Consider the following 15,957-nt stretch of genomic DNA (forward strand, 5'->3'; position numbering starts at 1 on the left):
CTCTATTTAAAATTACAGCTACCCACATACCATAAGGGACTATTCGTTTCGTGCTTTTAGTAGCACTGGCTCTGAGATGCAGCTATGAACACGAGTTAATCTGGTAAGTGCTCTGCTGAGTGTGAAGGATCACACCTGTTAATGGAGATAATTGATGGCTTGCACTTCTAATCTATATTACTTCAACTCTACCATTAGCTTCACATTTGTGTTTTGCTGGACGTGAAAACTCATCATGACTAGTAGGGAGGTTAAAATAAATAGTTTTCAAACCAAACAGTTAATCTGAGATAGTTGTTCACATCCTCAAAAAAGTTTTGAGTTTGTGTTTACCCATCATGTAAGTCTTGACACTTACTGATCTGTAAGTTTCAAGACGATGACAGTTCAACATGCAAAAAAGTTTGCAGTGGGTTTTGTGCTATGAAATGAGTCAGTCTTTTGTGTGCAAGAATTTTGGTATCTATCAGGCTGATCTACCCAATGTGATAAATTTATCAAGATTTATCTTATGTTAAGAAACAAATTTACAGATGCCTGAGTAGTTATACCCATTTCCTGGCTGGTTGTATAGCAAAGGGCCAATTTCCTTGCCATTGTAGTCTTGATCTTAACATCTTTAGATTTTTTTTTTTTTTTCTTTCCTTCCTGTGGAGCTATATAAAGGATAAAGTGTAGATATCAACATGATTCCACTACAAGAGTAAAAAATACAAACTAGAAACACTCTGACTGCAGTTATTCAGGAAATTTTGGAGCATATTTATGAAGAGTTGAGTTACAGTTTGTATGTGTTGCCAAGCCACTCACAACTAATGTCGAATCTATTCACTACAAAAAAAAAAAAAAAAAAAAAAAAAAAAAAAAAAAAAAAAAATCTACCAGCTACATATTTCAGAATAATCTTGAAACTTCATATCTGAGTACAAATAGAACATGAATATTCTTGCTACATACGGCCTACTCACCCTAGCAAACACCATTATAACACACACACTTACTATAACAAACTACTGAAATGTTTTGACCAAAGTTAAAAAAATTGTGATACTGCTAAAGGAAATTCACTGTAGCAAACTTTTGGCTATTACAGACAATTCCTTTCTTTGGAGTTTGCTATAGTAAAATTTGAGTAGTTAGTCATAGTGTTTACAGTAATTCAGTTTACATTCTGAAAATAATAATACATCTGAGTTGAAATTATGACTGCAGATTTTTTCATTAATTTTATTTCATTCAGTTTTAGGAAGACTAACACTGCATTGAAAAGTTAGCATTCAATTGGTCTGTATTAATTCTCTTCCATACAGCTGCTAACTCTGTACCATTCCAAATCAGTCTTACAAGTACCGTTCTCACATATGAAATGTTTCGGAATCTTTCCTAAAGCCTCCTTTGATACTGTGCAAAAGAGAGCAGCTCATCTAATTGATGACCTTTTCTTAGATTTACATTCCACTGTTACCTCAGATGGGCTTTTTCTGTTTTATGCATTTTTATGTAGGTACTTTCATGGGTATTACTCAATCCAACATACTTTCATATACCTCTAAATCTATTAAAATATGAGTAGCAGATGGTCAATGCTCATATATAGTCCAATCGAATATGAGCTCCTCCTTATGTTATTTCATCTATTTTACTTCTATTTCCTGGAGCAGTAGTTCTTAGCTGTTCTTAAAGGACTACAGCCAATAGCTATCCCAGAAGAAAATTAATCGGCCTCAACCTCTGACCTCTGTTGCTAAAATGTATATAGATTCTGCAGCTGTTTTTTTTTTTTTTTTTTTTGGTGCATTTGTGTGACATTAATGTATAAAAACATAGTATGAAAATTATCTAAACTATTGCCATTATGCTTGTGATAGTTTAGGATGGCAATAGTAACATGGAAGAATTGTTGAACATCACTCATGTTAGAGGCAGCTGTCACTATAGCAAACTTGTTACATAGTAGAATTTGCTGTATTGAGTTTTCTTCATCACTTTCACATTGGACTATATATATCACATACATTGTACATGAGGCAGGAACTTGCTTCACCATATCATGTCTTTTATGCATTGTGCAGACTCATTTTTACAGTTTGTCAACATTGATGAAATACCAGAAATGTTTTTTTTAGTTTAGTTTTAGTTTTTGTAAAAGTAATATTTGTAAACCATAAAAGTAATGTTTAATTTCATGTCATGAAAAAAAAAAAGGAACAACTGAGTATTTGCTTTTTTAAAATATTATGCTTTATAAAAATTGGTTGAGTTCTGCACTTAGCAAAGTGCATTTTCTGCAATAAGTAAAGTACAAGTTTCTGATTATAAAACAACCAAAAAAAAAAAAAAATCCAATAATTACAGTCAGTCATTTTTTTTTTTTTTTTTATGTATTATTTTATTAAAAGTAGCAATATTAAGTTTTCCTTGCATTTACAAGTAGAGTGACCTGCCATGACCACATGTTTTGCACAACTGAAGAATTTGTAATTTAATAAAAAGCTGCTTTGAGAGAGATGGGGATGCTGTTATTTGTTGGAAAGAAAAAAATTGCATGTGCTATGAATCAATTTATTGAACTCTAAGCATATTTTATATGCTAGTGGTTATGGCTACACACAGCTCTTAAGAGATGTAGTACTGTTTTACATTATGAGGAGAGGTCACTACCCAGACCGGTTTCAACCTTTTTTGAGGTCTCATCAGTGAGTAGCTAGTGGCATGAGTACCAAGTGGTCACTTACGCTTGGATACGCTGACAGTTCATCGGCATGAAACGTTACAGATCGTAGTTTTCGATCTTAGTTTCGCTTACTGGCTGAAAAACAATAAGGGATTTTTATCCCCTTAACTTATATCAACCTCGCCAGAAAAAAATAGCCGTTTGGCTTTTCATCTTAGTTATACTATGTTATAATATAATATAGTGACACACCCTTCGGTCAATCGTAAGCAAAAAGTATGTAAGTTTTCTTCACTTAAAGTCTGATATTCTAGGTCTAGCTACTCACTGATGAGACCTCAAAAAAGGTTGAAACCGGTCTGGGTAGTGACCTCTCCTCATAATGTAAAACAGTGGTGATGGCTGTTATTTTCTTATTTCCTCTCTTCAGTCATTTAACATAAATCAAGTAACAGACATCTATAAAACAGAGACATTTTACTTCAGTTTACTGACGAAAATACAGAATTTTGCAATATCACATTCCGATATATTTCTTATTGGAGTATCTTGTACATCATCATCAGGTTTCTACATGCATGTTTTGTGTAATTTTTTTACTCCAACTCATTTCAGACACTAAATAGATAAATAAAGGACTAGCAAGGCGTTTCTTGGAAACATACTCTGAAAACATTCCTTTCCTTTTGTCTTTTAAAAGAATAGAATGATATGAGAATATCAAAAATTCTTAGAATATTTTTCCTTCTCTGTATTTTGAAATAGGTTTTAGAAAATTGTACTGTACATACTGCTGCAATAAAGCTTCTACTTTGGTCTGCTTACATGTGTGTGTGCATGCATGTATGCGTGGGGGTTCACTATACTTAGTTTCATTCCAGTCTTCTGAAATTGAAGACATCTATGGAAGTAAAAATCCTCTTGTTCATTTTGAAATACATAAAATGAATGGACTACTTAGCAAAAGTATCTTAATTACTGGTTATTTATGTATTCTGATAACAGTAGACTGTTTACATCACTACATTTCTCTGGTTTTGACCAGTGTGTGTCCATCAAATATGCATACAAACATGAGACAATTTGTCTGTGCCTGGCAAATACCATTATAGCTATGGGACTTTGATTAAGGCTTTTTACAGTTTGTTATAATGAGAGAGTTGAGTGTAATAAGAGTTAATAGAAGGAATATTGCATGTAGTCGGTTGTGGGAGGATACAATCTTACTTTGGAGTAAGATTCTATTCCCCAAAGATACGTTTACCCTAGGAAGCTTGAATGCTACCACACATGATGAATATCATTTGCTACAAAGTGATGCATGTCTTTCCTCTGAAGGATGTGGTTCTTCCAATGATGTCCTCCTATATTTGCTTCCTCTGATATAATGATTTAATACATTTAATTGTAGGCCAAGGATTTTGTTTCTACAAGTGACTTGATTTTTTGCTCCAATTCACCAGCTAAATTCATCATGGATGCATATCACATCATTGTTTTACATTTTAACTTGAAATGTTCTTTTCCACTTTGCTTGTTATATTTCTGTAACCTAGTTTTTAAGCCCTGAAAATGGTCAAGACTTTGGTTGAAAAATTCTACAAGTAATAAATTTTTAAAGAGTTTAATCCATTTGTATTTTTTCTCATTGTCTAATGCATATCAAATTTTTGAAATACTACTTCACACCACAAGGAACTTGTATGATGTTTGTTTTAATGAGAACTGATTCAGAGATTATATGATTCATTACTTTCTTATGTAAATATGGTTAGATCCCTGAGTTTTTTCTGTAATATTTAATAAGTCAACAGTGCAGATGATAAAAGTAGGTTACTCGAGTATTATCTTTATTTTATTTATTTTTTCCTGAGAAATTTTTAGATCTTCAGTAAAAGATTGACATACGGTATCTATATAAAACATTGTATTTAGGAATCAGAGGATTAAACTAACTGATTTTGCCAATTTTGCAGATGTAATCAATACTTAATACTTTCATGAGTTAAATTTTGAAATGTTAATAAATTGATAATAATCATTGAACATACTTTATATCTCATTAAGTTTTATGTTTTCAGGCAGAGTCTATGCCTTAGGAAGGAGAGAGTATGGAAGACTTGGGCTTGGAGATAGTGAGGATCAAAATAGTCCTACACTTGTAGATGTAGATTCCAAAAAGTGCATTGACTTAGCAGCTGGTAATGTGGTTTCCTTTGCAGTATCAGCAGATGGTAATACTTACATACATGATTTCTTGTAAATAGTTAATGTGTTTACTCATAATTTATATTAATCTTATAATATGAGTAAAAATTGAAAAGCTTTGGTTTGGCAAAAGAAATTAAAACTGTGGGGTATTATATCCATTAATTGTGTGTTCTCTGGGCAGTTTGCCTGTTGTGCATGATGAAAAACCTAATATGGAAGCAGGAGGATTTTGCATTTAGTAGGAAAACCCCTGCAATTTCCATATGAGACTGACTAGCTTACCTTCAGTTGAAAATCCAAAAAGTGTTTCTGAGGCTAAGGGCTAAGGGTTTGATAAACTAGGACTCCTCCCGTAGAGATCAAATATGGTCTTTTTCATGCTACTTCAATAATTGCCATCTTTTCACCTGTCCTATATTTTCTCGGAACTCTAATATCTATGGGCTCTAGTCTTTGATAAACTTTTATTTCTAATGCAATTTGCACATCTATAAGTTAATTGGTTTGAACACTGTCTTGTACTTTGTTATCTTAGTGTTTTGATTGCTTTCTAACTTATTCCATATCAGTTTATTCAGTTCATTACCACCATACCATGTTTGTTTATTTTGTTGTCTATTTCCAAATTTAATTTATCATATTTGTTAAAAATTGTGCCAAATAGCTGTGAAATACTTGACTTGTTCTATAGGTTCACTTTTTTATTGATGATTTTCACCCAAATTTGTTACAGCATTTATTGAGTTTAGTTAAAGACTGTAGACTGTACTAGTTTAGGAATATAACATCATTCGCATAAAGACCTAAGTTTACATTAAGCTATCTTTCTATACTTCCTTCATTTCTAACCACTGACTTACAACTTAAATTAAGACTGTGTATTGTTTTTTTTATAATCCATTTATGATATATGATTGTAGAATTTTGAAAAGTTTTACTCTTAGCTGTCATATGCCTTTTCCACATCTCCAAAACTTAAAGATCCTTTGTTATATTCCTAGACTGTATCTGATGTTGGTCAAAATCTGAACCTGGCATAGAGGGACACGCATTAATTTGGTCTGAACAATTTAGTTAAAAAAGAAACTTATTCTTCCCCAAAAGTTTCTCATTTGCAATTTTTCTTAGCCTCATTTCAAGTGTGCTTGCATAAATCTTAGAAAGTCATCTGTAATTACAGTCATACCCCAACTTACGTGAATCCGGAGTTACGTGGTTTCTTATATGTACTTATTCCCGTCCTGCATCACGCCTCACCACTAGTCGTATCTTTCTGGCGTCGGCCGCATTCGTCAGTGTAGCACATGCTGTGGGCAAGCACTGATGTGTTTCGCGCGGTCTCCATTCATACATGATTTTTATAGTCTACAAACCTTGCGATTGTTTAATGTTATGTTCTTGATAAAAATTTTATCACATAAAAAATAATAATGTCATCCAAAAGAAGCAAGTCCGATTCTTCTACAGCTAGCAAGAAAAGAAAAACATTGACTTTGGAAACAAAACTCAACATTATTAAGGATTTTGAAGGCGGAATGAAAATTTGTGACCTAGCAAAGAAGTTCGATCTACAGGAATCCACAGTAAGAACAATCATAAAAGAAAGGTTTACAGATTTTGGAGGACATAGATTCTAACGAGGAACAAATTGTAGCCACAAGGCAAGGAATAAAAAAATCATTAGCTTGCTATGAAGAAATTTTGCGTGACAAGAAAAAGACATTATGCCATCAGACGAATCTATTAGATTTTATGAAACCATCGACATCGAAATAACTTTCTTTTTTTTATGTACGAAAAACTACAATTATGATTATATTTCTTAAAAAATATAAGTGTTTTTGTAAACCTTTGGTACCAATTGTATGTTTGTATATATAAATTACATGCAAAATTATACCCCGAGCAAATTCGACTTACGTGCTTTGTGTTGGTCCCACCTATCGCATAACTTCGGGGTTTTACTGTATCACGTTTAGATTACCACATTTTTTATTGCATATATGGGTACTATGAGTACTGTGCTCCAGTCTTCTTGAATGTGGACATTCAAGGTGACTGGACTGACCTCACAGTAATGCTTTTATTAATTGCTTTGTGGATGTTTGCATATTGCATCTTGAAATTCACTCAGTATAAAGAAAGTTAATATATTTTTATTTATTTTCTTTTTAGGCAAAGTTTATTCATGGGGAATGGGAACAAATGGTCAACTTGGACATGGAAATGAAGAGGATGTTTATATCCCAAAATTAATAGAGGGAAATGCATTATCTACAAAATCTGTCATTCGTGTTTCTGGTGGAGGCCAACACACAGTTATATTAGCATGTGAAAGAGAAGAGGACAAAGCAGTTGAAAATAAATAAAGTTAAAATATTTGTAACTAAATTGATAGTCCAAAAGAAAAATCCATTTATACATTTATGTAAGATAAATGCATATTTCATTAATTCATCTGAACAGAAGTGAGATATTCTATCATTGCCCAAATTGTCTTTCCTTCCCTCCTTACCTGACTTCTTTGGTCATTTGTGCTCTCGTGTGTCTGATTTGCAATGTGTAATTGATAGACATTGTTTGATATTTGAAAGGAAGGGGTAACAGTTAAGATTGTTTTATATTGTATAATTGCCATCTACAAAAATTAACAGTGGGAAGTATAATATTACCTGTTGACAGATTTTATATTTTCAGAGATTTCAAAGAACACAAAACCAATATATAAAGTGCATAAATTATATAAAAAATAACACATATGATAGTATATTTTCACTATCTTCATGCTCAGTCATCCAGTCATAATTATACCTGTCATGCTCACATCATTTCACGATTTTTAATTCATATGGTCTCCTGATGTACGTGCATTCATGAAAAAACTGCATAGAAATCAGTCATCTTGCTGTGAGTCTGTATGATTATGTATCCATATATAAAATGATTATTTATGTGATTGTCTTTTGAAGTATTTTATTAAATATCATGTTTCAGAAACTATTTTAGTGTACTGTTTTTAATATTATGATTTCATCATAACTATATTTAATACACGCGTTATAATATAGGGTGTTTCAAAAAGATGTATACAACTTTATGGAAACAGAGAATAACTCGGAAGAAGTACAAAAGCTGAGTGTCATAATGTAGTGAAACACATCAATAAATAATATCAAAAATAACATATATGGTAGTATACGAGGTGTGGCTATTAAATAACGAGACTGGTTGCAAAAATGTGGTTTATTATTACAATTGTACAATTTAATTGTTATCCCCTTCAACATACCCCCCCCCCCCCCTGCTATCCATACACCATTGCATACGAATTTTCCACTGTTGGAAGCAGTGCTGCAAGTCATCAGGTGTTATCTTCTTCAGTAGTGCTGTTGTTTTCTACTTTACTCATCCACTAACTGAAAACGGGTGCCCTTCAATGCAGATTTCAACTTTGAAAAAAGGTAAAAGTCGCATGGAGCTAAGTCCAGTGAGTAATGTGGATGGTCCAATATTGGAAAACTCACATCACCGATAATGAAAAAAGCAAGAATGAGCAAGTCAAAATGGAAGGCAATGCTGATCATTTATATATATATATATATATACCAGAGGTTGTATATATATACCAGAATGGATACCAGAGGGTCAGGCAGTTAACCGAATTTATTACCTTGAGGTTCTGGCTAAGCTGAGAGAACAAGTGAGGAAGAAGAGACCTGATCTGTGGAAGAACGACACTTGGATTCTCCATCAGGACAACGCTCCAGCCCACAGTGCACTGTCTGTAAAGCAGTATCTGGCTGATAAGAAGATCCCAGTGTTCCACCTTATGTACCGGACTTATCTTCATGCGACTTTTACCTTTTTCCAAAGTTGAGATCTGCATTGAAGGCATCCATTTTTTCAGTCAGTGGATGAGGTAAAGGAGAAAATGGCAGCACCACTGAAGCAGATGACACATGATGACTTCCAGCACTGCTTGCAACAATGGAAAATTCGTATGCAATAGTGTATAGATAGAAGAGGGGAGTATGTTGAAGGGGATAACAATTAAGTTGTGCAATTGTAATAATAAACTACATTTTTACAACCAGTCTCGTTATTTAATAGCCACACCTCGTATTTTCACCATAGAAATCTGTCTTCATGCCTTATCATAATCATACCCAATGTCATGCTCACATAATTTCATGATTTTCAATTCATATGGTCTCCTGATGTATGTGCATTCATAGGAAAACTACATACATCACACCATTTGAAATTGGTGACTTTCAATGGTGCAGAACGAGCACATTGTATGTTTTGGTTTGAGAAAAATGACGTCTGCAACACAACTTCAGAGGAATTTCTGCATGCAGTGTGGCAAAGAACCTTCTAGTAGGCATCTTGGATGATCTACATGTGGCACAAAATGTGCCACATATAGATCATCCAAGGTCAACGGGAAGGCCACATGCTGCCAATGCTGTTGTGAAAGAAATTCAGGAAAGTTTCATGAAAAATCGTGAGTCAACAGATGGATATTTTATCAAATTGGAATTCCACATGTGGCATGTTTTACAACAGCGACTACGTTTAAGGCCCTGCAAATTCACTCTTGTACAGCATTTGAAGAAAGACTATAAGAAGATACTCCATGATTTTTGTACGGAAATTATCAGTAGGATAGAACTTTTTGGACATGATCGGTTTCATTGATGAGTGCACTTTTCACGTAAGTGAAAAGTGCACTCATCAATGAAACCTTTCTTCTTGCTTATGACGCAAAGTTTTTTGCACCATATGCAAGAAGAAAGTGTGTGGACCTTTCTTTTTTTTTTTTTTTTCAGACTTTACCATTACTGGTGGTGTGTATCTGGACATGCTTCTTGGGTACCTAATACCACAGTTAGACAGTGATGACCACGACGGACACATTTCCAACAAGACATACTAACTTCTCATTACCTGACAGACATAAGATCGTACCTTGACACCTTTTTCCAGCCAGATGGATCAGTAGAAGGGCACCTGTGTCATGGCCACCATGTTTGCCTTACCTTACACCATTAGATTTTTTCTTGGGGCTTTACGAAATATCAAGTGTTTGCACCACCAACCAATTTGGATGAGCTGCATTTCAGACTGCTGCCATTGACGAAGTTATGCCAGATGTGCTCTGCCGTGTGTGGCAGGAAATTGATTGCACATGGGACATCTGCAGAATTACTAGAGGCATTCATATTGAACTTCCTTTGTCTTTGTTGAAACTTCAAGTGTTACACTACATTTTTGCACTATAATAAAAACTGTTCATCTATCGCTATTTATCTTCTGTTGCCATTCAAAATTGTATATCCCCTTTTTAAACACCCTGTATATGTTTATAAATTATTATTACTATTACAAGCTATTCCATGGAGTCCTTAGGCTCCATGAGGAAGGCCCTGATCATGCCAAGCACAATCCAACATTTGTGCAATATCTATCATACTTTGCTTCAAAACTCATTCATTACCCAAAACAGGCTTTGGCAACCTTTTCCACTCATTCACCACTTTCCAAGCAAAAAACCTAGTTCTAACACCCTTGCTAACTACACTATTGCTCAGTTTCCAAGAATGGCCTCTTGTTCTCCCACCACCATCACCAGATCTGTTCTGAAAATTTTCCTGAATCTTCTAAAATCCCTTCAGTAATTTGTATGTCTTAATCATATTACCCCCTTTTTTTTTTTGCTTGTGTCTGTCACTTCTTCCTGTTCTCATAAGGTTCATTATGTAGACCTGCTATCACTTGGTCACAGGCATCTGGATCCTCTCCAACTCTTCAACATTACCAAGAAACCCAATTGACCAGATCTGTGCACAGTAGTCAAGATAGCATCTTATCAAGGCTTGATAAAGAGGAATAATGAACTGCTTATCAAAGTATTCTTCAGTGACCAAGTAATCTGATGAGCTTCTTTAGCGACTTTTGCTATGTGCCCTCTAAACTTTTACTCCCTATCCACTTACACTCCCAAATCTCTGACTTCATCAATTTTTTTGGAATATTGTTCCATCAATGCGGTATATAGCTGGTAATCTTTTCACTCCAAAATGCATAACCTTACCTTTTGCCACATTAAACTCGTATGCATTCTCTTTTGCCAACACTCCCAGTCTATCCAAATCATCTGTATTAACTATTGATCTACCCAATTTTGCATCATCAGCAAACAACTGAACAGTTCCTCTTGGATAATTATTAATGCAAATTAAATAATTGCAGTCCAAGAATAGAACCCTGTGTCATGCCACTAGTCACAGGCTTTGTTCTTTACTCTATTCTTGAATAAACTACTCTCTGATATCTCTCCTTCAACCACCCTCTTATCCACTTCAAATTTATATCCATCTTATGCTGCAGTTTATTGATTAGAATGCAGTATCCTGTCAAAGGCTTTTGCAAAGTCCACCAGTACCTTTATCCAGCTTTGTTGTCACTGTATTATAAATATATTATAAAACCTACCCTTCACAAAACCAAATTTCCCCCATACAGTATCGCATTTATGTCTATCTATTTCTATATTTTGCTCTTGGCCAAGTTCTCGAGTGCCTTAACGACTCCTGATATGCTGACTGGTCAGTCAGAATGAAAAGATTATGAGATTGCCAGTATCAGTGCCATGCATGTGAAACTGCAAGGACTAAATGTTGATAGTACATGAGAAGTGGTAAAGGAGTGTTTGAGGGAAGTAATGGCAGACATCATACCTAGAGGCAGGAGAATGAATCAAGTGGGAATTAAATGGATGAATGTCATCATTAAGGTGCAGTTACAAAAAAAAAAAAAAAAAAATGTAGAGAGAATTCATTACATGAGCAGTACAAAGCACAAGCCAGAAGGGTAATCAGTGTGGTAACAAAGACAAAAGCAGAGGATGAAAGGAAATGAGTAGTGCAAGCCAAAGATAATCCCAAACAATACTGCAAGTATTTAAAAAAAAAAAAAAAAAAAAAAAAAAAAAAAAAAAAAAAAAAAATGGTTATGGTAGAACGATTTTATTGAATGCCAATGGTGGGGAGGTAACTGAATCAGTTGAAACAGTAGAATTATTGGTTCCTATATGTGGAATTTTCAGTTAAGAGGGGATATACAGTATGTGGAATTACTCTGTAATTCCACATATATCCCCTCTTAACTGAAAATTCCACACATTAATCACCTCACAGGTTAAGACCATATGATCATTCACTATTTTAGTCGTAACGTCATCATATTGGGTATAGACAAATTCTCTGATGCAATTACTAGATCTAGCACTCTCAAACCAAACCCTCTAGTATGCTCACATGCTGCCTCAGGTAATTACTCCTTAGTGACTTTTAAATTCCATTTCCTTCCTCGCATATGTCCTCTCCTCCTTCCAATCTATGTTTCCCATAGTTGAAATCCCCTCCCCATAATAATTACCCACCTTCCACTCATTGAGCCTATTTCCTGATGCATACTATCCCCATCATTTTTTCCATTCTCTGGTCTACAGCAGTGCCCAACTGTGTATGTTCTGCTGGCCTCTACCCCACACCAGATAGCCTCAAATGTGCTATTTTTGCTGGCTTTGAAAATTGGAAGTCAAACTTCCACTCTCTTTGGTTGCAGTTCATTGGCTGTCATCAATAACACTCCTTCTCTGATTCTTTTTCTCTCTATTCTCCCTTAGCACACTCCTCATTTAGTAAACTTATCGTAGTTTCATGCAGTTTTTCACACATAAACTTTATTTTTGATTAAGCTGAATGTTATTCAGCTTAATCAAGAAAGTAATAATATTAATATATCCCATTATAAATATATCTATAACATTAGACAAAGACTATTTTTGTGAGAGCACATTAGTCATAGAAAATACTCCTTTTTGTATAGTGAATAGTTGGTGAATGCAGGATAGAGTTTAGCTTTTATAAAGAACATATTGGAAGGACAATTTATTTCAAGAAATTTTTGATGCCGTCATCAAGCATTTGGCAAAACAATACAATATACCTTTGCTCTGAAAACAACAGATTTGAATCGCACATCCAGGGTATGTGGAATAATAAGGAATTATTTATCCTTTTCAGCTGAAATGAGTGATCCAGTCTCAGCTGGTTGTGGCAGGTCATTTCCCCTACAAAACAGACAAGTCATCCATTGAATAGATGCATTTAACACCGTACTTACTTTATTGCTTTGGCTGTCAGTGTTCATAGCAATAGAAAACTAAGTAACCCAAGTTTTCATTTATTTAAAATTGATTTTCAATGATTATATGCAACCATAATTCTTCCAAATAATGCCATGGTGTGTGTTCTATTCTGTAATTGTTCTTCACTGTATGAACTTGTGATGTTTCATTTATATCTGTCCAAAAGATTATTGGTTAAGGAACACAAAAATATTCTTTCATGACAGCACTCATTTTTAATCATATTCGCAATCTTCATTTTCTTCACAACCAACTTCATGGAAACATGCACTTTTTTTTAACATCATAGCATTTACTTTTCATTTGTTTTTGTGATAATTTTGTAATCTTATATCTTGCAGTTTTGTATGAACCATAGGTTTGGACATATAGGGGAATTTCTTCATCACCATATATGTATTTTGAACTAGATTGAAATTGCAAGCCCATATTGAACACTACTAAAATATGTTGAATGAAATTGGGGAGAATCTTTGCAGCAATTTAGTTGCACTATTAGTAAGTTAAAAAAAAAAAAAAAACATTTTAGTACTGAATTCACATGAAAATACATTTTGATGCAGATCTTCATTTAGTTATATTATATACTGGCCTGGTTGGCCGAGTGGTTAGTGTATCAGCTCTCCAGCCAAAAGGTTGCAGGTTTGAATCCTGCTATGGGCATTGATATTTGTGATTGATTGTTGAAGTACTTGTGGTGGTGGGAGGTCTATGGCATTATTGTAGTTACAGTTAGTTGTAGTTGGTGAATGCAGTGATGCAGACAGATTGTAGAGGAGGTGTCCTCCTTTGGTGAGTCTTTCATTAAGACTTCCTGGAGGTATCACATAATAATAATAATATCAAAAATTTGTATTATTCAGATTTTGAGGGGGTGCTTAAGGGTCAAAGCTGTATAACTGAGAGGAGACCTCCACATAGCCTTTAAAGAAATGCAGAGGAACAGACCAGGGCTTTGGACCTAATGTCCAATCCTCACCTTTTTGTGGTGCACCTTAGGTATCTACCTGGATGCTGAACGAACGAAGATGGGCTGGTACAACATGACAGAATTTCATGCCAGCTAGGGCATGTCCCGGTTAAACAAGGCACCCATTGTTTTCACCAGAGAACCAGGGTAAACAGTGAAAGTCAGCTACTGGAAGAAATCCTAAAACCCACCTGAAATCAACATCACCAGAGTTCAAGATCAGTACTATCAACATAAGCTTGAAAGCAAAAGAAATGGAGCTAGCTGAGGAATTGGATAAATATCAGATCGACATAATGGGGGTGACAAACAAAAAAAGGCAAAAACTGGTGAGATCTTTCTGAGCAATAAATACAAAATGTTAGATTCAGGCAATGACAATCAACGAAAAGAAGGAGTAGCCATAGACACTAAATACCAGGCTAATCATCTTGAATGGCAGGCAGTCTCAAGTAAAGTGATGTGAGCAAATATCAAAATGGGGAACGACAATGTGACTTATTTGTGCCTGCAGTACCACAGAATGCTCTACTAAGGTAGAGGTGGAGGAATTTTTTTGAGGCTTTAGAGAAAGCAACTGACACAATGAAAAAGGAAAAATTGATCCTCGTTTGGGATCTAAATAGCAGAGTAAGAAATGATTGTCAGACACAAAAATATTTTGGGAAAATTTGGAAAAAATGGCAAAGCTAATAATAATGGCAAATAATTGTTCGATTTCTGCTCAGGACATAGTTATTACTAACACCATATTCCAACATAAAAATGTACACAGATTCAGATACAGAGAATTGGCAAGGAATAAGAAAAGTGTCATTGAATATGTTATTGTCGATAGTGAAGTTTTCTCCCTGGTGCACGACACCAGAGTGTACAGAGGATTTGAAATTGGAAGTGATCACCATTTAGTCTTGAGAAGAATAAAATTGAATTTCATATTGAAAAGAAGAACATGGAAGAAAGTTTGGAAGCGAATAAAAGTTGAGCAGCTCTGAGATGTGAGTTGTAGATACACACATTATTCAAGAAAAAATTAAAGAGAGTGAGAACAGGAACCAATCTTTGGAGATTATGTGGCAAGCCCTGGGGAAAACACTGATTGATTCAGCCAGAAAAGCATGTGGTGAGGTTGTCTGTAAGGATAGAAAAATCAGAACTCCATGGTGGACACAGGAAGTTAACCCTGTAACATACCAAATAAAAATCAGAAAGCGGTCGTTTTTCTGCCAATTTTTTGGTTGAGGGTGATTTGCTGGATCAAATTCATCATTATTTGAAAAATAATGATGAATTTGTGCAAACGAAATAGCCAATACACGCCGTTGGCAACTTTTCTCGGCTGAAAGGAAATAGGCACAAGTATAATAAATTTAGTTTAATTCTTTATCCAAGTGTGTGCAAATAAAGCTTGCGTTTGAAAGTATCTTCAGGACTGGGGTAAAGTGGTACAACACCAGGCAACTCCTTGCAAAGGTGGAGCAAGCTACCCACACTCCTATCTCAATATCTCCCATAATGCAAAACATCTTGTAGATGTGTATAATGTTATGCATTAAGGGAAGGGCCACTACCCAGCCTAGTTTTGACCTTTATTGAGATCCCTTCAGTGGGAGCCAGGCCCAAATGGAGATACCAGGCAGATGCATCTGCCAAACGTTTTGCTACCTTTTTATTAAGTTACTCTGGATTTAGAGAAAGATGTTGCAAGTTTATTTTTCACTTTGTCATACTATAATAAATTTAGTTTAATCCTTTATCCAAGTGTGTTAAATTAAACTAAATTTATTATAGTATAACCAAGTGAAAAATAAACTTTCAACATCTTTCTATAAATCCAGAGTAATTTAATAAAAAGGTGGCACACCGTTTGGCAGCTCCTATAGG

At 34.7% G+C, this 15,957-nt stretch overlaps 1 protein-coding gene across 4 annotated transcripts in view; it reads left to right on the forward strand.

Annotated features, from left to right (window-relative positions):
* LOC150095263 (regulator of chromosome condensation-like) overlaps positions 1-7,885 on the forward strand; it is a 165,630-nt gene extending 157,745 nt beyond the window's left edge. For 3 of the 4 annotated variants that reach the window (XM_090409791.1, XM_090409789.1, XM_090409792.1), the window contains exons 9-10: positions 4,756-4,908; positions 7,061-7,885. In XM_090409791.1, the coding sequence (XP_090265917.1) occupies positions 4,756-4,908; positions 7,061-7,254 (347 nt within the window). In that variant the 3' untranslated portion in view covers positions 7,255-7,885. Of the gene's footprint in view, positions 1-18; positions 104-4,755; positions 4,909-7,060 lie in introns of those variants that run through there. The other variant, XR_016550030.1, reaches the window with a different exon arrangement.
* Positions 7,886-15,957: the final 8,072 nt, after the last annotated feature.

This window comes from Typopeltis vanoorti, chromosome 20 (genome assembly GCF_054136105.1).
Source record: "Typopeltis vanoorti isolate ZY-2024b chromosome 20, IOZ_Tvanoo_1.0, whole genome shotgun sequence".
NCBI classification, from domain to species: domain Eukaryota; kingdom Metazoa; phylum Arthropoda; class Arachnida; order Uropygi; family Thelyphonidae; genus Typopeltis; species Typopeltis vanoorti.